General features: G+C 37.3%; 1 protein-coding gene across 1 annotated transcript in view; it reads right to left on the reverse strand.

The window, feature by feature from the left end:
- Positions 1-30: 30 nt before the first annotated feature.
- Positions 31-23,944, reverse strand: part of LOC143039859 (uncharacterized) — a 30,990-nt gene continuing 7,076 nt past the window's right edge. Inside the window, exons 4-5 of the mRNA XM_076210121.1 lie at positions 2,541-2,746; positions 31-405 (exon numbers count right to left, since the gene is read on the reverse strand). Coding sequence (XP_076066236.1) covers positions 311-405; positions 2,541-2,746 — 301 coding nt within the window. The 3' untranslated portion in view covers positions 31-310. The remainder of the gene's footprint in view (positions 406-2,540; positions 2,747-23,944) is intronic.

The raw sequence follows: 23,944 nt of genomic DNA on the forward strand, positions 1-23,944 counted from the left end.
TGTATTGGGAAAGATTAACAATACATCGAGGAATCTTGTAGTTATTTATTCAATACGGTATTACATCTTTATATATACCATTATGTTATTACATTGCAACTTTTCAACATTCTATATATAGATTACTGATTGGGTTAAAGACAGCTTTGACTGAATACCACAGGGGCACAAATACCCTTAAATGCGTCCCCTGCGGTCCGCAGCCAATAGCACCAGATATATAGATTACTGATTGGGTTAAAGACAGCTTTGGCTGAATACCACGAGGGCACAAATACCCTTAAATGCGTTTAAGGGTCATTGGTGTCTTCTAGTGGATGGAAATGTCCGCGCAATTGACGAAAGTCTCCTGCGGTCCGCAGCCAATAGCACCAGTTCCGTCTGGGCACTGCCCCCAGCTGTTGGCTGCAAAGGGGGGAAAACGAGGAATAGATGAGAACAACACATACCCACAGGATACCGATTCTCCAGAAAAACATGATCGAAATGTCTTCCGATCAGTAAATGTAACAAATAAAGTTATAATTTTACCTTAATGACCTTGCTCTGTACCTCACTTTTCTCATAATTCTTTTTATATACTTACTGAAGATCCATGGCGACATAACACACCCTTGTTCCAATTCCTTCTCCATTTTGAAAAAAAAAAAAAAATCTATCCACCACTCATAGATCTCACTTCATATTTGTTTTCCGCAATTCTCCTTGTCTGAAACATTTTCATTGCATTCCGCATTGTTTATCTGTCCACTTTGTCATGGGCTTCTCCAAATCCACAAATACCATGCGAGGTTACAGGTCCTGTCCAGGCATTTTTTGCTTAATTGCTCTACAGTAAAGATATTGTCCACCCCCACCTCGACCCCTAGCACGCACGCGCGCGCGCACACACACACACACACACACACACACACACACACACACACACACACACACACACACACACACACACACACACACGCACACACACATATGAAGTGAGTCAAGTGTTTAGTCTTTTAGAAGCATTGGGTGCAACAAAAGCTTTAAGAGGACCTGATGGGATCTCAAAATGGATACTTATAGAATGTAAGGAACTACTGGTGGACAAGATTCACTGTCTTATTTTCTGTTCGTTAAAAGAAAACATAGTGCCGCATGATTGGAAAAGGTGGAAGTAAGGCCGGTATCAATGACCAGCACAATATTGAAATTATGTGATATGTTTTGAAAGATCGATTGACCAAATATCTATAAGAGATGAATATTCTGAAAGACAATCAGTTTGGTTTCAGATCTGGAAGGTTATGTGTCAAATCTCTGAAGCTTTTAACTCAAGAGTGATTGATGTGCTGCAATAGAGGGAGGGGCGGACGGGTGGACTGTTTGTAATTCGACCCAAAGAAGGCATTTGGTAAGGTATCTCACAATCGACTTAGTAGGAATTTGAACATATTGGAGGATACATGCACACACACACACGCACGCGCACACACACACACACACACGGCTCGGTGGCGGATTGGTAAAGCACTGGGCTCACAAGCCAGAGAACCGGGGTTCGATTCCCCGGCCGGGCGGAGATAAGTTGGGTTTGTCTTCTTTCACGTGTAACCCCTGTTCACCTAGCAGTGAGTAGGTACGGGACGTTAGTTAATGAGTTGTGACCTTGCTGTCCCGGTGTGTGGTGTGTAAGTGGTCTCAGACCTACCCAGATATCGGCAAATAATGAGCTCTGAGCTCACTGCCGTAGGGTGGTGTCTGGCTGTCTCGACAGAGACTGCAGCAGATCCGAGGTGAATACACACACACACACACACACACACACACACACACACACACACACACACACACACACACACACACACACACAAATATATATATATATATATATATATATATATATATATATATATTATATATATATATGTACAGCATTGAATGGGTCCCAGTGATTAGAGATACATTTTAATAACCACAATGCACTTTAATTCTAAGCCATCAACATCGGGAGATCCAATGTAGGCCGACATGCAGAAATTGAAATGCGGTACTGCCAAGGACTCGAACCAGGCGCAAGCATTATAAGTGCTGTAGTGATTTACCAATTACGCTATCAAGATCTCTCTCTCTTGATAGCGTAATTGGTAAGTCACTACAGCATTTGTCATGTGATCGCCGGGTTCAAGTCCTTGGCAGTACCACATTTCAATTTCTGCATGTCGGCCTCCATTTGATCTCTTGATGTTGATGGCTTAGAATTAAAGTGCATTGTGGTTGTTATTATATATATACATATATATATGTATATATATTTGTATATATATATATATATATATATATATACATACACAAGGCCTGAACTGACCACTGGGAAGGCAAAGACAGAACCCTACAAATATAGCTCGTATCCTGTATGCTACACCAAGGTAAGTGCAACTAGGTAAATGCATTCACCTACACACATATGCAGGCGCGAACAGTCACAACAATGCTCCTGCCTGGGACTTCCAGAAAGCCCGCGTATCTTCGGTCCGTGAAGGACACAGTGGGCTACTTACCGACTTTCCACCACCATTGAATGACGCAGTAGCTACAAGTCAAGTCGCTGGGTAGGTTAACCTTGATGAAGAAGCTTCCTTTCCCCGAACTCGGAGCATAGAACTTGGTTCCTGAGCCGTCGGCCAACTGAAGAACGTGCTGATCAAGGCACTCCTGCTCCACCAACTTCTTCGGGTCGTTGGTGGGGCAGACCTTAAACTCGAACCTGAGGGAGGAAAGATCGAAGTCAGAGTGAGTTTATTCAGTCTGAGAGGAACTTCTGAAACGAATTTTCCCTCTGTTTTCGAAATAATATAGTTAGGTTTAACTCGAGATTCTTTGGGTCGTTGGTGGGGTAGACCTAACTCGAAGCTGACGGAGGAGACAACGAAGAGTGAGGGGATACAGTCTTAGGGAACTTCCTGCCTCTTGTCGAAATATTGTATTCAGGACTTAATTTACCCAGTTCAACACTCTTCTGAGAATGTTTTGGACTATACAAAATTTATCATGGCTTTAGTTGAGGACTTGCTTGGTTTGAGGGTCGTTCTCCCCTTAACCTCTCCTCTACATACACACGCAAGAAGCTAGGACTACATTTTACAGAAATGGTGAAGAAATAAGAACTACCACAACAAGAGGCTGCATGGGAACTTGCTGGATAACCCGGGTAACCCACAGCATTGGAGGAGGAATGTGACTATGCGCTGTCGTGGCGTTTGCCATCTCTGGCTTATTAGTTAATGCTGTGCACTATTGAAGTATTATTGCGGATGCACAAACTTAACCCATGATACATATGGGAACTATCCAAGTATGTACCTCTACATTTCATATATTTCTATATACAATACTTACTTGATTATTTAAGTGGTGTGTATATATATATATATATATATATATATATATATATAATATATATATATATATATATATATATATATATATATATATATATACATATACAAGAAGAACCACTGAAGAAAATTTAACAGTATACGGTAAGATCTTTCGTGTATTACATCTTTAGACAAAGTACAGGAAGTAGAGATTACAAGAGCTTTATGTACAAACATCAGCACAAGAACAAGGGATGTGGAAAGCTGTAACCAAGAAGGTCGAGGCCTCCACCCCGCCCCCCGTGCCTCGTTCCTCGGATGATCAATCTGGGGGGAATTGCCTCATGACTAATTCTGTGATCAATTTGCCACACTTAAAATGGCCATAATCTATGTCCACATTTTTGTCATATGTACCAGAAATAAGGTATAGTTCAATTACATTTCTTTCTAAGAGGTTTCAATTTTTGGCTAAAATCTTGAAACCCTCCCAGTCAATGTGATGGTTGTGAATGGTTTCGTGTTGAAGATCATTGTTTGTGTTGTCTTAACGCTGTGTTTGTATTGAGGGATCCTGGTTTTAATTTCTTTCCCTGACTGGGCGATGTAGAACATATCACACTTTTTACAAGGAACCTTGTAAACCACACCTGAATTGGTGTGTGTGTGTGTGGGGGGGCTTTTTTTAATGAGGTGCTTTGTAACTGTGTTCATATTTACACGATCCTTTTTTTAAGAATTGGAATTACGTTAATGATATTTTCATGATATGGTAATACAAAGGTCTTTGTTTTTCCCTGAATTGATTTGTTGTTTGGATCATTGGAAAACTTCTTTTTAGCTGATTGGTGGCATTAGATAAGAATATTGTTAGAGTATTTATTTATTATTATTATTATTATTATTATTATTATTATTATTATTTTACAAATGTTTTGGATGTTGCTCTGTTCTTCCTCCGAAAATTCAGGATCTGAAAATTTATAAGCTTTAAGGTACATAGAAATGAAGACTGATTTTTTTTTAACAATATGATAATTAGAGTAGTAATGGACATATAACAGAATGTTGTTTGGTTTTCTATTTACCTTAGTTTTAATGCTATTATTATCCCTAATCATTTCTGCATCCAAGAAAGGGTGTATATTATTTATTTCAAGTTCATGAGTGAATTTGATAGATGGTGCTAATGAGTTTAGTTTGAGAAGAAATTCTGCAATAGAAAGAGATTTTGGCCAAAAACATAAAATATCAACAACCTCAACCAAATTATATTCTTTTCATTGGTCGAGTTAAGATGGCGAGTTAAAAAAAAAAAAAAAAAAAAAAAAATCCATAGAAGTATTGGCAAATACAGAGGACAATGTACTGCCCATAGCTAAATAAAAAAAAATGGGAATAATGTTTCCCTTCAAACATGGAAGAGGGATTTTTTACACATGATATTTTCTTTAGGAAAACCTTCAATGCTGTCACTTAGGATGTTGGGTAAAAATGTTAACTCATTATCAATAGGGACTGAATTAAATAAAAAATTTATATAAAAACTGACAAGATGATAAGGATATTCAACATGAAGGGATTTTAACTTTTGTAGTAAGTCTTTCTGAACGAAAGATTCAGAAATAGCGGCAACTAATGGAGAGAGAATGGTAATAGACCATTTAGAAAGCTTGTAAATAGCTGAGTCTATGGAACTTATGATAGGCCCGGTGGGATGGTAAGGTTGTTTAATGTGTGTATAAGAGGAGGTAGAGCGCCAGAGGACTTGAGGAAAAGGGGACAAATGTGAATGTAGTAGTTTTAGAGGGATCAGTTTGTTAAGTGTGATTTGAAAGACTTCTAGAATAATTTTAACTTAGAGAATTGGGAGAGGAGTAGAGGAAGCTATTGGTGGGGAACAGTGTGGGTTTAAGAAAGATAGGTGATTCGTGTTTTACACACACACACACACACACACACACACACACACACACACACACACACACACACACACACACACACACATACATATATACATATATATACATACATATACCAAAGTTTTTTTCCGACTACATGGGGGGTAGCCAAAAAGAAAAAGGCATAGAAACCACTCCCACCCATTCCATTTCCTATATATTCCACTCCCCTCCACCCTCCTCCCTCCCTCTTATCTTGGCACCTCCTGGTTTTGGAGAAGGCTTATGACAGGGTAGACAGGAAGGCACTGTGGGAAACATTGCAGATACAGTGGAACCTCGAAATACGAACTTAATTCTTTCCAGAAAGTTGGTCGTATCCTGAAACGAATTTTCCCATAAGAAATAAAGGAAAATTAAACAATCCGTTCCAACCGACCTAAAACGTAAAATGAATAATCATTTAAGGTCACTTTACCTTTGAGATGTAAGTCCTGTGGGGCACCCCCCCCCCAATCCAGTTTCGTCGCAGTTAAGTACTTGCTGGGGGCAGTTATCTACCCTCAGTCACTATTTCATTGAAGGTCTGAGCAAATATCTCAGCAGCCGCGTGGTCCGAGCTGGCACCCTCACTATGCTTCACGAAAATATGGATGCCCGTGCGGTGCCGAATTTTTTCGAAGCAGCCACGGCTATCAATACGAGTCAAATTCTCACGCTCAGCATAGGATGCCCAATGGACGATGCATCACACTACTCACTTTATAGAATATGACGTCACTGCTCTACTACTCGTTCTCTTCCACTCTGAGTAATAATGAACACAGAAAACGTGATCAAACTAAATCACAGAATTCGAGGGCCACTCAGCTACAACTACAAAATAAATGTAATCAAGACTTCGACGTCTGCCCACTAGCGCCTCATGACGCCGACGTAGGCATCATCGTATGGAAGAGGTTAAACACTTTTTGATCTTCCTCGTTTGTCCCTGGTTCATTTCTTACTACATCGACATAAAGTTGCCTTACCTTTTCACAAATTACACCTTCTGACAGGCTATCACCCGCTAACTGTTTTTCATTTATCCAGACCATCAACAATTGCTCAACTTTGTCAATGTTCTTTGTGTGCTGCTTTGACAGTGTTTTCACACCCTTCATAACATCAGCGCCCAAAAACGCTTGTTCCTGTTTCAAAATCGTACTGATCGTTAATTTTGACTTGCCGTGCCTTGTAGCAAGATCATAGATACGCACATCTCTACCATGCTTTTCACGATTTTTATTCTTCTCGTTGGTCATATGGACCTTCTTTTCTGAAACTTTCCCACTACCTTTCTTAGGTCCAATACTTGCGGGTAGAACACTTTTAGTAAATGAATATATATATATATATATATATATATATATATATATATATATATATATATATATATATCATACTCTAAGTACGTAAATAACATGTAGGAATTATGCGAGTGGAGACCACATGACTTATCCATGCAAGAGCCGACGCGGAACTACCGAGTTATTTACAAGTGGAGATTTGAGGGGCGAGCCAGTGACGCAGCAAGGTGTTCGCATTTCAAGTCAACGTTCGTATTCTGAAGTAAAATATTCTGTTCGATGTTCTTGTCGCATCCTCAAGTGTTTGTATTTGGGTGAATTCGTATTCCGAGGTTCCACTGTATATGGGATTAGGGGAAAGTTGTTCAGGGCAGGCAAGAGTTTTTACGTGAATAATAAAGTTTGTGTTAGGATTGTAAATGGAGAGAGTGAATGGTTTGAGGGCTGCGTCAGGGCTGTGTTATGTTGCCATAGCTGTTCAATGTGTCCATGGATGAGGTGGCACGGGAGCTAAATGTGAGAGTAATGGACAGGGGATTGGAGATGGTTAGATATAGTGGAGGGAAATGAGAGTTAAGCCAGTTGTTGTTTGTGGACGACACTGTTCTTGTGGCAGGGTCAGAGGAGTGACTAAGGCAGTTAGTGACGGAGTTTGGGAAGGTATGTGATAGGAAAAAGTTGAAGGTAAATGTGGGTAAGTAAGGTGATGAGATGATAAGGGGAGAGGGTCGCATGTGATAGGAAATGGAGGAGTGGCAATGAAGATAAAATGTAGAGTGAGAGAAGCAAGCGATTTTTTTTGGGGGGTGGGTGGGTTGAAAAGTGTCATGATAAACAGGCATCTGGGAATGGATGCGAAGAGAAGATTATGTGACGGAGTGATTGTACCTACGAGGGTGTATGTGGAGAAGTTTAGATGTGTTTGAGATGACGTGTCTAAGATGTATGGCGGGGGTTACAAGGTTGGATAAAGTGAGAAATGTGGAGTTGAAGAGGAGAGCAGGGATGGAAAATGAGCTGGCAGATAGGGTTGATGAAAGCAGAGGTGGATTGAGTGAGTTTAAGGGATCGGCCAAGGGTGAGATGGATGAGGTGAAAGGGGCTTCGAGGACGACTGGAACGTCTTTGGAGCAGTGATGGCAGAAGACAGGGGATAGGTGTGAGTGAAGAATAGTTGTGTGTGGATTGACGCTACCCATAGGGACTCCTCCCTGTCTTTTCTATTTTCTTACATGGTGGGACGAGGAGGGAGAGTCACCGTATAAATGAAACGGCCCTGCTGTAGATATGCTGTGTCTTACTGCATTGCTTTTGACCGAGGCAGTGGGCAAAAGACGGGGATGATCCTTCATCCACGAGGAACAAAGATGAAAGGGAAACGATGAATAGAGGGTGAGAGTGAAATGGGTGGGAGTGGGTCTTTGCCTTGATAATTGCTTACTTCTCTTGTAAGGGGAAAGAAAGCCTTGGTGCACACACACACACACACACACACACACACACACACACACACACACACACACACACACACACACACACACACACACACACACACACACACACACACACACACACACACACACACACACACACACACACACACACACACACACACACACACACACACACACACTTCAACGAATGGACGGCTTAGAAGACGTTCTGAAGAAAATTGAAGTTTGTGGATCCCAACGCAAAGAGAAGTGCCTATTGTTTTTACAGGGTGGGGGGGAAATTGCTCGTGGAGTAGTAGGAAAGTAGGGAAAGAGGAAAGGGGGAGGGATTACTGAGGGAAATGGAAGGAAATGAGGAAGGAGTAGACTTGGCCCTGGCAGACAGGCGAAAGGTAAACAAAAGGCCTCCCGACGACGACGAAATGTCTAATAAAAATGTAAAGATTAGAAGTATAGATAAGAGCAATACAGTAGAAAGTGATGAGAATATTTTCAAGGGATTTAAAGAGGGTGGGGGGGACACAAACCCCCCCCCCCCCGACTGACAAGACTAGAGGAGAAGGTTGATAAGGTGATCGAGGACTTGGAGAGTAGGTTAGGTCATATGAACACCATTTTACAAAGGGTTGAAAGATTGGAAGAACTAGAAAAGGCGAATAAAAACTTAACTGATGAAATAGAAGACCTAAAAAGACAGTTAAGAGAAGTAAAGGTGGAGAATGAGGAATTGAAGAAGAATAGTAAAGAAAACAGAGAGACAATAGCTAAAGAAACTAAGAATTGGAAAACAACCCAAGAAGGAAATAAGGTTTCATTCACTGACATAGTCAAACAGCAATTGAAAGAACATACTGAAGACTCAGTTATTAAAGTGATGAGACAAAAGGAGAATGTAGTAAGAGATTTAGCAGACAAGAAGAAATGTATAATTATATTAGGAATGGAAGAGAAACACAACACAGATAGAACCACAAGAATCAAAGAGGAAAATGAAAAAGTAAGCCAATTACTAGAATCAGTTCAGGAAGATGAACCAGAAATTATGAAACAAATCGAAGAGAAATTTAGACTCAGAAAGTATAGCACAGACAAGACCAGACCAATTAAGATTAAATTCAAGTCACAAACAACGGCAGAGAATATCTTATCCAAAACAGGGAAACTAGCAACAAGTGAACAATATAAAAATATATGGATAAAAAGGGAAATGAATAAAGAGGAAAGAGAGGAAGAAAAGCAGAAAAGACTGGAAGCTAAGGCAAAAAACGAGAACAGAACGGAGTCAGAGAAAGAGAGATTCTATTGGAGAGTAGTGAACATGAAACTAAGGAAGTTCGACATACAAAAGAAAAACATAAGGGAAACAGAGAACACAATGGAAGTGGCAGAAAACTAAGAGTGTCTTACACAAATATAGATGGATTAATAACAGGATTGAATGAGCTGAATGATTATTTGAAGGAAAAAGAACCGGACATAATGGGAATTGTAGAAACAAAATTAAAAGGCCCACTACCACCCAACAGTGTAGGGCATGATGCATACAATTATTGGATTAGAAACAGAGAGAGAAAAAACAAGGGGGTGGAGTTATGTTCCTGACTAAGAAGGATATAAACGTGAAAGGTGTCATATATGGAAAGAATACAGTAGAGATGATTATGATAGAAGTGGAAGACCGAGATAAGAAGAGCAGAAAATTTGTGATCAATTATGTGCCTCCGAAAACAGCCTCATGGGAGGAGAGTGAACATAAAAGTATGTTAGAGGACACAAAGATAACATTAAATAAAATAATGGAAGACGGAGGAAGAATAGTTATGATGGGCGACTTTAATTACAAGGAAATCTGCTGGGAAGAAATGACAGTAAAGAGTGGTGATGACTCATGGGGAAATGCTCTACTTGAGATGATTACTGACCATTCAATGACACAATGGATACAGGAGAACACTAGGTATAGAAATGAAGAAGAACCATCGAGACTAGACTTATTAATTACATCTGAACCTAGAATAGTGGACAAGATTGAATATAAAACACCAATAGGTAAAAGTGACCACATATTGATTGAACTGGAACTTAATGAAGAAAAATATATGAAAAGAAATGAACAATATAGAAAAGGAAGAATGATGTATGAAAAAACAAACTTTGATAAAATAAGAGAATTCTTCCAACAAGAAAACTGGGAAGAAATATACAAAGAAGAAACATCAGTGGAAGAGAAATGGAATATTTTGAAAAAAAATTACAAAAAAGGAGTGGAAAAGTATGTCCCAAGACAAAAACAAGAAAAAGAATATGTAAAATGCTGGTACAACAAAAGTTGTAGGGAGTTAAAAGACAAAAGAGATAAAGCCTGGACCAGATGGAAAAAAGACAGAAGACCTGAAAAATGGAAAATATATACTGGTTATAGAAATGAATATGTACAAAAGTGCAGAGAGGAAAAAAGAAAATATGAAAAAGATGTTATAGAAAAGTGTAAAGATCAACCAAAATTATTTTACAGATTTGTAAACAATAAACTGAAAAACAAACAAGACTTGGAGAAATTAAGACAAGGAGTTGAATACACTGAGGAACTGGAAATGGCAGAAATTATTAACAAACATTTTAAATCAGTGTTTACAAGGGAAAATATACAACCTGAAGAGATTGAGTGGAAAGAAAAAGTCCCCCCTATGGAAGAAATAGAAGTAACAAAGAATGAAATATTGACACACTTGGGTAATCTTGATGTCAGAAAATCGCATGGGCCAGATGAAATAGCAAACTGGATTCTGAAAGAATGCAGGAATTAACTGGCAGACAAAATACATAGCATAATAAGCAGTTCCTTAAAAGAAGGAAAAGTTCCAGAAGATTGGAAAAAAGCAAATATAGTACCTATATATAAAGGAGGAAATAAAGGAGAACCTACAAACTATAGACCAGTCTCTCTAACAAGTACAATAGCAAAAATTTGTGAAAGAATTATCAAAAGTAGATGGGTAAAATACTTGGAAAAAAACAACGTACTAAATCCAAGGCAATTTGGATTCAGACAAGGACGATCATGCGTCACCAATTTAATATGTTTCTATTCAAGGCTAATAGATATAATACAAGAAAGAGATGGATGGGCTGATTGTGCATTTCTAGACCTAAAAAAAGCTTTTGACAAAGTACCACATAAGAAGTTGCTTAAGAAATTAGAATATGAAGGAGGAATACAAGGTAAATTGATAAATTGGATGGAAGACTTTTTGCAAGAAAGAAAAATGAGAGTAGTGATAAGAGACCAGCACTCAAAATGGAATGAAGTAATAAGCGGTGTCCCGCAGGGAACAGTTCTGGCCCCAATAATGTTTGCTATATATATTAATGATATGGATGAAGAAATTGAAAGCTATATGAGCTTCTTTGCAGATGATGCAAAACTACTGAAAAGAGTGAAAACTGAAGAAGATTGTGAATCACTACAGAGAGATCTAATTAAAGTACAGGAATGGAGTAGGAAGTGGGAGATGGAGTTCAATACAAAAAAGTGTAGTATAATGGAATTTGGAAAAAGCAAAAACAGAATAACAGGATCATATAATTTGGGAGAAAAAGGAATAAAAAAAGTAGAAAATGAGAAGGACCTGGGAGTCATTGTTATGAATAATATGTCACCTGAGAAACATATAAATAAGATTTTTGGAGAAACTTATAATTTAATAAGAACAATCAAAGTGGCATTTACATACCTGGATGAAGAAATGGTGAGGAAAATCCTAATCACCCTGATAAGACCAAGATTGGAATATGCAGCAACGATATGGTCACCAAGTACAAAAAAATGTATAAAAAAACTTGAAAGAATACAAAGAGCAATTACAAAATTGGCACCAACACTCTCAAAACTATCATACGAGGAGAGACTACAAAAACTTAAATTACAGACACTAGAGCAAAGAAGAGAGAGAGGAGATTTGATAGCTATTTACAGAATCATGAAAGGCATAGAAATTACTGATAGAGAGAATCTGATAAAATGGGATGACAGAAATACAAGAGGACACGGAAAGAAAATAAAAAAAGACAGCTATAGAAGAGATTTGAAAAAGAACAGCTTTCCTCACAGAGTAATAGACAGTTGGAACAAGTTAGATGAGAAAGTGGTGTGTGCAAAAACAATACATGAATTTAAAAATAGTTTAGATAAAATGAGATATGAAGACGGGACCCCACGAGCATAGCTCCCCTTCCCGTAAAATACAACTAGGTAAATACAACTAGGTAAATACACACACACACACACACACACACACACACACACACACACTTCATCGGATGGACGGCGTAGAGGACGTTCTGAAGAAAAAGTGAAATTTTCGTGGATCCCAAAGCAAAGGAAGTACCTATTGTATTTACAGGGGGGGGGAATTGCTCGTGGTGTAGTGGGAAAGTGAGGAAAAAGGAGAAGGGGAGGGATTACTGAGGGAAATGGAAGGAAATGAGGAAGGGGAGGACTTGGTCCAAGAGGCCAGACGGCTTGTAAACAAAAGACGGACCGAGGATTTGGATTTTGGTGATGGGACTAACAAAAATGTAAAGATTAGGAACATAGATAAGAGTAGTTCAATGGAAGGTGAGGATAATAACTTCCAAGGATTTAATGAGGGGGCGGCGGTTACCAACCTCCCCCGACTGGCAAAACTGGAGGAAAAACTTGATCAAATGACCGAACATTGGGAGATTAGGTTCGGTAAGATAACAAAGATTACGCAAAGTATTGAAAGATTGGAAGAACTAGAGAAGGCGAACAAAAACCTAACTAATGAAATTGAAGAATTAAAAAGACAGTTAAAAGAAGTAAAAAAGGAGAATGAGGAATTAAAGAGGAATAGTAAGTGCAACAAAGAGGGTTGGAAAAAAAAAATCCAAGAAAACAGTAAAGTTGCATTTACGGACATAATCAAACAAAAAAATGAAAGAACAAACTGAAGACTCAGTTATTAAAGTGATGAGAAGAAGAATATAGTAGGAGACTTAGCAGATAAAAAGAAATGTATAATTATATTAGGAATGGAAGAGAAAAATAACCCAGATAGAACCACAAGAATCAAAGAGGAAAATGAAAAAGTAAGCAGTTTACTACAATTAGTTCAGGAAGATGAACCAGAAATAATTAAACAAATCGAAGAGAAATTTAGGCTCGGAAACTATAATACAGATAAGACCAGACCAATTAAGATTAAATTCAGGTCACAAACGACGGCAGAGAATATCTTATCCAAAACAGGGAAACTAGCAACAAGTGAACAATATAAAAAGGTATGGATACAAAGAGAAATGAATAAAGAGGAAAGAGAGGAGGAAAAAAGGAAAAGACATGAAGCTAAGGAAAAAAACGAGATCAGAACAGAGTCAGAAAAAGAGAAATTCTATTGGAGAGTAGTGAATATGAAACTAAAGAAAGTCGACATACAAGAGAAAAACAAAAGGGAAACAGAGAACACAATGGAAGTGGCAGAAAACTAAGAGTGTCTTACACAAATATAGATGGATTAATAACAGGATTGAATGAGCTGAATGAGTATTTGAAGGAAAAAGAACCGGACATGATGGGAATTGTAGAAACAAAATTAAAAGGTCCACTATCACCCAACAGTGTAGGACATGATGCATATAATTATTGGATTAAAAACAGAAAGACAAAGCAAGTGGGTGGAGTTATGTTCCTGACTAAGAAGGATATAAACGTGAGGTGTATCATATATGGAAAGAACACAGTAGAGATGATTATGATCGAAGTGGAAGACAGAGATAAGAAGAGCAGAAAGTTTCTGATAAATTATGTGCCTCCAAAAACAGCCTCATGGGAAGAGAGTGAACATAAAAGTATGTTAGAGGACACAAAGATAACATTAGATAAGATAATGGAAGATGGAGGAAGAATAGTTATGATGGGCGACTTTAATTGCAAAGAAATCTGCTGGGAAGAAATGACAGTAAAGGGTGGAGACGGCTCATGGGGAAACGCTCTACTTGAGATGATTACTGACCATACAATGACACAGTGGATACAGGAGAACACTAGGTATAGAAATGAAGAAGAATCATCGAGACTAGACCCAATAATTACATCTGAACCTAGAATAGTGGAAAAGTGGAGTTCATCAGGGTTCCGTTCTTGGGCCACTTCTATTCATAGTATATATAAATGATATAGACCATGGACTAAAATCTACTGTTTCCAAATTTGCTGATGATACAAAACTGTGCGGAGTGGCAAATGATCACTCAAACCAATTAGATATTCAAGAAGATTTAGATCAATTACAGCAATGGTCTGAAAAGTGGCTAATGAAATTTATCACAAGTAAATGCAAGGTAATGCACATAGGTAAAAATAACAGTAAGTACGATTACAAGTTATTTGGAAATTCGTTAACAAAAGTGGATAGTGAAAAAGATCTCGGCGTAATTATCAGTAACGACCTCAAATCATCCAAGCAGTGTATATCAGCCTCTGAGAAAGCAAATAAGATTCTGGGACTGATTGCGCGATCTTTTGATTTCAAAAGTCCATCACTCATTAACAAGCTATATAAATCGTTAGTTCGTCCACATTTGGAATATGCTGTTTCCGTGTGGTTACCAAATCTCATTAAAGACATTGACAGACTGGAAAAAGTACAACGGCGAGCCACAAAACTTATTCCAAATATCAAAAATAAATCATACGAAAATCGAATAAAACATATCAATCTGTTTTCCCTAAAAAGCATAGACTCAGAGGTAACTTGATAGAGGTTTTTAAAAGTCTAAAAGGAATTGACATCAATAGTGACCAAATTTTAACATTGAATGAGAATCAGACAAGAAACAATGGTCTCAAACTGTCCGGAAATAGATTAAATTTGGAAGTGGGTAGAAACAACTTCGCCAACCGTGTAGTTAATGAATGGAATAAACTTCCTGCACAGGTAGTGCAATGTAGTTCAGTTCGAAGCTTTAAGAATCATTTAGATATATACCTAAGTAAGATGCTGTAATGATTATAATTTATCTTGTATTATTTGTTTTTGTTTTGTTATCATTTTCTGTCTGATATTAATTTATCATTAGTTATATGTCAATTTATTATTATTTACTATTTACCTGTTTGTTTGTTATTTAAGTATACCTATGCATCTATTTATGTATTTTATTTGTTATTTACATTATCATAGTTTTTATTTATTATTTTATTATTAATATAATTTTTTTTCGCATACGACCTAGATATGGATCAAAAGGTCTCCTGTCGGCATGCTCCGCCTTTGTATTCCTTTTGTAATCCTTTATAAAACATCAATAAGTAAAAGTGACCACATATTGATTGAACTGGAACTAAATGAAGAAAAATACATGAAAAGAAATGAACAATATAGAAAAGGAAGAATGATGTATGAAAAAAACAAACTTTGATTAAATAAGAGAATTCTTTCAAAAAGAAAACCGGGAAGAAATATACAAAGAAGAAACAACAGTGGAAGAGAAATGGAATATTTTGACAAAAATTTACAAAAAAGGAGTGGAAAATTATGTTCCAAGACAAAAACAAGAAAAAGAATATGTAAAATGCTGGTACAACAAAAGTTGTAGGGAGTTAAAAGACAAAAGAGACAAAACTTGGACCAGATGGAGAAAAGACAGAAGGCTTGAAAAATGGAAAATATATACTTGTTATAGAAATGAATATGTACAAACGTGCAGAGAGGAAAAGAGAAAATATGAAAAAGATGTCATAGAAAAGTGTAAAGATCAACCAAACTATTTTACAGATTTGTAAACAGCAAACTGAAAAACAAACAAGACTTGGAGAAATTAAGACAAGGAGGAGTTGAATACACAGAGGAAATGGAAATGGCGGAAATTATGAACAAACATTTTAAATCAGTGTTTACAAGGGAGAACATACAACCTGAAGAGATCGAATGGAAAAAGAAAGTTCCCCCTATGAAAGAAATAGAAGTAACAAAGAATGAAATATTGAAACACTTGAGTAATCTTGCTGTCAGAAAATCGCATGGACCAGATGAAATAGCAAACTGGATTTTGAAGGAATGCAGTAATGAACTGGCAGGCAAAATACATAGCATAATAAACAGTTCCTTGAAAGAAGGTAAAGTTCCAGAAGATTGGAAAAAAGCAAATATAGTACCTATATATAAAGGGGGAAATAAAGAAGACCCTACCAACTATAGGCCAGTCTCTCTAACAAGTACAATAGCAAAAATTTGTGAAAGAATTGTCAAAAGTAGATGGGTAAAATAGTTAGAAAAAAAAACAACGTACTAAATCCAAGGCAATTTGGATTCAGACAAGGACGATCATGCGTCACCAATTTAATATGTTTCTATTCAAGGCTAATAGATATAATACAAGAAAGAGATGGATGGGCTGATTGTGCATTTCTAGACCTAAAAAAAGCTTTTGACAAAGTACCACATAAGAAGTTGCTTAAGAAATTAGAAACTGAAGGAGGAATACAGGGCAAACTGCTAAATTGGATGGAAGACTTTCTGCAAGAAAGAAAAATGAGAGTAGTGATAAGAGACAAATACTCAAAATGGGATGAAGTAATAAGCGGTGTTCCACAAGGAACAGTTCTGGCCCCAATAATGTTTGCCATATATATTAATGATATGGATGAAGGAATTGAAAGCTATATGAGCTTCTTTGCAGATGATGCAAAACTATTAAAAAAAGTGAACACGGAAGAAGATTGTGAATTACTAGAGTGATCTAAATAAAGTACAGGAATGGAGTAGGAAGTGGGAGATGGAGTTCAATACAAAAAAGTGTAGTATAATGGAATTTGGAAAAAGCAAAAACAGAATAACAGGATCATATAAATTGGGAGAAGAAGGAATAAAAAAAATAGAAAATGAGAAGGACGTGGGAGTCATTGTTATGAATAATATGTCACCTGAGAAACATATAAATAAGATTTTTGGAGAAACTTATAATTTAATAAGAACAATCAAAGTTGCATTTACATACCTGGATGAAGAAATGGTGAAGAAAATTCTAATCACCCTGAATATGCAGCAACGATATGGTCACCAAATACAAAAAAAAATTATAACAAAACTTGAAAGAATACAAAGAGCAATTACAAAATTGGCACCAACACTCTCAAAACTATCATATGAAGAGAGACTAGCAAAACTTGAACTACAGACACTAGAGCAAAGAAGAGAGAGAGGAGATTTGATAGCTATTTACAGAATCATGAAAGGTATAGAAATTACTGATAGAGAGAATCTGATAAAATGGGATGATCGAAATACAAGAGGGCACGGAAAGAAAATAAAAAAAGACAGCTATAGAAGAGATTTGAAAAAGAACAGCTTTCCTCACAGAGTAATAGACAGTTGGAACAAGTTAGATGAGAAAGTGGTGTGTGCAAAAACAATACATGAATTTAAAAATAGTTTAGATAAAATGAGATATGAAGACGGGACCCCACGAACATAGCTCCCCTTCCCGTAAAATACAACAACTAGGTAAATACACACACACACACACACACACACACACACACACACACACACACACACACACACACACACACACACACACACACACACACACACACACACACACACAAATAGGATACATAAGAATATAAGAATGAAAGAGACTGCAAGATATCATAAGGCCTACACTAGGCAGCTCCGTATCCATCACCACCTGTCATCTCCATTCATAAAGTTGTCTAATCGTTTTTTAAAACAACTGATAGTTTCAGCGCTTACTACATGGTTACTAAGTTTATTCCATTCATCGACCACCCTATTAGTAAACCAATTCTTGCCTATTTCCTTTTTAAATCTAAATTTGTACAATTTATAACCATTACTGCGAGTCCTGCCCTGTTGTTTTAATATAATGACCTTGTTTGCATCACCCTTGTTAAAGCCTTTGATCCACTTGAACACCTCTATTAGATCACCTCGCACTCTGCGTCTTCCCAGAGTGTGTAAGTTAAGGTGCCTAAGCCTCTCTTCGTAAGGTAAATTTCTGAGTTCATGTATCATTTTGGTTATTCTTCTCTGTACTGATTCTAGTGAATTAATGTCCATTCTGTAGGACGGAAACCAAAACTGTACCGCATAGTCAAGGATGGGTCTAACTATCGCTAGATAGAGTTTAATAATTACCTCTGCACTTCTATTCGTTACCGTGCTAGCAATGAAACCTAATGCTCTGTTAGCTTTTTTCCTGGCGCTAATACACTGTTTCCTGGTTTTAAGGTCCGGACTCACTAGAACTCCCAAGTCTCTCTCGCACTCAGTTTTCTCTAAAAACGTGTTATCTAAGCTATATCTATTTTTGGGGTTGTATAGCCCTACGTTTAACACGCTACACTTAGAGATATTGAAGTTCATTTGCCATTTCACCGACCATGTGAACAATTTGTTAAGATCATCCTGCAGAATCTCTGCGTCGTCTCCTGACCTGATTAGGCGTCCTTTTTTAGTGTGGTCCGCAAACTTACTAACATTACTATTTATCCCGTCGTCTAAGTCGTTTATGTACATAATGAACAGCAAGGGACCCAAAACAGAGCCCTGGGGGACCCCACCAGTAACATTGCCCTACCTAGATTTTACTCCATTTATGGTGACCCACTGTTTTCTGTTACTAATCCAAGCTCTGATCCATTCTAACACTTTTCCTCGTATGCCATGGGCTTTGATTTTATTTAGTAGTCTCTGGTGTGGCACCTTGCCAAACGTTTTGCTAAAGTCAAGGTAAATAACATCGTAATTTTCATTGTTGTCTGACGCCTTATATACTTTAGTGTAAAAGGATAGAAGATTAGTGAAACATGACTTTCCCTTGGAGAAACAATGCTGTGAATCACGAATTAAGTTATGTCTTTCGATGTGTTCTCTGAGTCTATTTACCATTACTGATTCAATCATTTTTCCTATAACTGATGTCAAATTGATTGGCCTGTAGTTGCATATAGACGATCTATCTCCCTTCTTAAAAACATGAACAACGTTTGCTTGCCTCCAAGCAGTAGGCACAAAACCAGTGTCTACTGATTTATTTAATATTTCAGTTAACTAGTCGCAGATTTCAAATTTACACTCCTTTAGCATTCTCAGAAAAATTTCGTCTGGACCTGGGGATTTTGTAGCTTTAAGTCTTTCAATCTGCTTGACTACTTTTACTTTACTAATGCTGATATTAGATAGACTACTTTTCTTCATCCCCTCTGAAAATCGGACTGCAGTCAGGTACTTTATCTAACCTCTCATTAGTAAACACCGATAGAAAATAATTGTTAAACTCCTCACTCATTTTTTCCTACGATTTTATCATGACATTTTCATCGTCTTTAATTGGTCCTATTCTTTCTTTATTTTTTGTTCTATAGAGATGAAGGAAACCCTTTGGGTTGGATATTGCTTGACTAGCAACCTTAATTTCAGAATTACGTTTCGCTGTACGTGTATTCTTTTTAACCAGCTTTGCTATTTCGTTAAATCTTGATCTAAGGTGTGTTTCCCCGTTTTATGTTTTTACGTAAAGTCCTCTTTTCATTCCGATCTTATGTTTCAATCATCCATTTGGGAGTATTACTATAATTCTGTATTGACTTCAGGGCGATAAACGTATTTTGTACATTAATAATTAAATTAGTTAGATTGCCATACATTTAATCCAAATTGCTGACCTGTCTGTTGAGCCCTCGCCCCCAAATGACCTGACCCAAGGTATGCATATTACCCTCCGTGACCCGACCCCTGGCCATAACCTGACCCCCGGTCACGCACCGAGACTTAACAATGTCCGAAACGTCCCATGACATTTCATATTCAATTTCAAATAGGTTTTTATATTGTCAAAGTTTGCTCTCCTGAAGTCTGGTACTTGGATGTTATTCGTACTTTTTAGTTCTTCCCAAATAATATTAAATATTATTTCTTGATGATCGCTAGAGCCTAGATTATCTCCCACTTTTACGTTACTCATTAGGTGCTCATTATTAGTTAAAACTAAGTCCAGAGTATTTTCTCTCCTCGTAGGATTGGTAATCATTTGTTTTAGGAAATCATCCTGCACCACATCTAGGAATTTCTTTGATTCCTGATCTCCTATTATAGTTTCCCAGTCAATAATATCTATAATAAAAATCTCCCATGATCACAACGTTTTTGTACTGGGATGCTCGGTGAATTTCATGAATCAGAGGATCAGTCTGCTCAATGCTGAGGTTAGGAGGTCTATATAAAAGACGCCAATAATAACTTTCTTATTCTTGCCTATAATCCGTACAGTCCTCTTTCTTAATCGAATTGTTGATAATACAGTTTATTGTATTTGTAACGAAAAGTGCTACACCTCCCCCACTCCTGCCAACCATATCCTTGTGAAAAAATTCATATTTTTCTATTTTGATTTCCGAAAGGAAATATTTATCAGCCATGTTGATCCAGTACTCAGTAATAGCTATAATATCGAAATTCTCTACACATGCTTTACCTCGCAGCAAATAAATTTTGTTAATTATGCTTCTGTTATTTGTATAGTAAAGTTTTAGTTTATCTCTCCTCCACCTGCTTTGGTGATTCTTTTCACAGTCCCTCTCTAAGTTGTTTCTATTGCCTAAATTATATTCCGATACTTCCCCCCTACTCCCACGTAATCTACCCGAAAAAAAAAAAAAAAATCCTATAGGATGCCTACTTCTCGCTCAAGGGATTCAGCAAGGAGCCGAAATCCTCTGGGCGACAAGTGCACCCCGTCCCTTGTATATAGATGATTCTTACCGTAAAAGCTGTCCCAGTTGTCGACAAATGCCCATCCATTGGCCTTACAATGTTTTGTCAGCCTGCAATTCATTGCAATAGCCCTGGAATACCACATGCCTCCAACTCTACGCCTTGGAAGGATTGCACATACAACAGGAACACCTCCCCTATTTCTAATCTTGTCTAGCGCATCCCGGAACCACGCAAACAATTCCTCACTCCCTAACTTACCTATATCATTGCCCCCGGCACTTAAGCAAACTACAGGGTCCTTACCTTCCCCTACTAAACACTCTTCAATCCTATCTCAAACATCTTCTATCCCGCGCCAGGGAAACACACCTGCGTCCTATGTTTCCTATCTTTATCGCAGAAAGCCCTGTCTAAGTACCTCACTTGACTGTCTCCTACAACCAAAATCTTACCTGTGGGCAGGGATCCAGCGTCTGCCCTTCCCTTCTTCTCTTGAATTTCATTTGTTTCTTCTTCCTGCAGATTCGCTAGTACTTGAAACGAGTTCTTGCAATCGAGTGGGGCTGGTGAGGACTTTTTTCCACTATTCCGCATCTTATTTTTCGCCGTTTTCCATCCAAGCTCATAGCTAGTTTTGTCTTCCGTATTTTGGGCCTTCGAGCGGAGAACTCGATTCTCCTCTTTAAGGCACTTTACAGCATCCTCCAAGGCTTCAATTCTACTAAGTAGAGATTGTACCTCATCGGCGCTGAACACGGTAACACAACCACTCGCCATATCACTAATTGAAGCAGCTACCCGGTTGACCTGACTTGAGTGACGACTACTGCTCAACTGATATATATATATGTGTATATATGTATATATATATATATGTATATACATATATATATATGTATACATATATATTGTATATATAATATATATATATATAGATATAATGATGTGTATATATATATATATACATGTATATTGTATATATATGATATATATGTATCATATATATACAATATACATATATATATATGTTGTATATATTATATATATATACATATATATATACATATATATATATGTATGTATATATATATATATATATTTATATATATACTGTAAGTCTTTCTATGCATATGGAAAGACGTCGCACTGTTCAGTTCGGAAAAATGTAATTGTTGTGTTCTGTGTAATTGTGTTGTGATAAATGTAATTATTTTGATAATGACTCTGTGAAGTCGAAACGTCATCTGTTATTAAAATGGAGAACTTTGGACAATTGATTTTTGATCATCCTCCCAAAGTCAGAACTATAGTGAGAAGGATTGAAAATATTAGAAAGAAGATTAACAATTGTGACAATGCTGTGGTGTTTAACTCAGTGTATATATATTTATGTATATGTATATATACATTATATATATATTTATACATACATAATACTAATGACCCACTTTCGGAGAAGAATAGGCGAAAGTAAAGAGATCTGTATATTTCGATCACTAACTGTGATCCTCTTCACCAGATGAGGATCACAGATAGTGATCGAAATATACAGATCTTTTTACTTTGCCTATTAAACTCCGAAAGTGGGTCATTAGTATTATTTTACATATGTGCTACGACATAACTTTGTTGTGATATATATATATATATATATATATATATATATCTATATATACATATGTATATATGTATATATATATATATGTATATATATAATTATATATATATACACATATATATGATATATATATGATCTATATAACTGCCGTCTGTACTTAGATTTTACGAAGAATTAACAACACTCGTAGCTTCGTGGTCAAGCTGGAACGTTTCCTTTGTGGATTTATCGTCGTTGTCATACCTGAATAGAATCACCAGTGACAGTGTAGTCAATCAAATAATTCCGACTGGCGTCCCAGAATTCGAACTAAGGCTCGCGTGATTACGATGCCGACGCTATGACCACTAGGCTATCGGTTGCCTAAAATTCTTCAACCTGGGAATGAATCTAGTCCCTAGGAAATAAGTCGACTGCTAACTGCCGCCCGTACTTAGATTTTATGAAGAATTATAAAAATTCGTAGCTTCGTGGTTAAGCTGGAACGTTTCCTTTGTGGCAGGAAAGGGTGGAGTGGAGGTGGAGGTAAAATGTAGATTGAGAGAAGTAAGTAAATACCTTGGTGGATTAAAAAGTGTAATGAGGAATAGGCATTTGAGAAAGGATGCTAAGAGGAGATTGTATGAAGGAGTAATTGTGCCAACAGCACTATTTGGGGCAGAAACATGGAACATAAGAGAGGAAGAGAGAAGGAGTTTGAATATGTTTGTGATGAGGTGTCTGAGAAGTATGATGGGGGTTACTAGGATGGATAGAGTGAAAAATGAGAAGGTGAGGAGGAGAACAGGGGTGGTAAGGGAGTTGGGAGATAGGGTTGATGAAAGAGTATTGGGATGGTTTGGACACATGGAAAAAATGAGTGAAGAAAGACTAGTAAAAGAGATGTGGAAGGCAGATGTGGAGAGGGTGACATGAAGGAGCGACCTAGGATGAGATGAATGGGTAGGGTGAAAGGGGCTTTGGGGGGAAGAGGGGAATGTCTGTTGAGGAAGGACGGGAGAGAACAGAAGACAGAGGTAATTGGAGAATGGTTGTATATGGATGATGTTATGATGCATGAGGTGGAATGGGTGGGGGTTGAGGTAGTATGTGTAAAAAAAATTGACGCAACTTGTCGGAGGGCTCGCCTAATACGGGGATTGGATGATAATGAGACTTGGTCTTCTGATGTTACGTGAAGCCTGGTCGGGGACATGTGCAGTCCTTTTGAACCATTGCACGTAGCTCAGTCGCTAGCGTCTTGACTTCGTAATTATGCACGTACAGGTCAGGGTTCGAATCCTTGTCAGAGCTTCTAAAATGTTCAATCTGTCTTAAACATACATAGATACATACATACATACACACACACATACATACACACACACACACACACACACACACACACACACACACACACACACACACACACACACACACACACACACACACATATATATATATATATATATATATATATATATATATATATATATATATATATGTATATGTATATCACA

Source organism: Oratosquilla oratoria, chromosome 27, assembly GCF_046742065.1.
Source record: "Oratosquilla oratoria isolate Oo_2021 chromosome 27, ASM4674206v1, whole genome shotgun sequence".
Classification (NCBI taxonomy): domain Eukaryota; kingdom Metazoa; phylum Arthropoda; class Malacostraca; order Stomatopoda; family Squillidae; genus Oratosquilla; species Oratosquilla oratoria.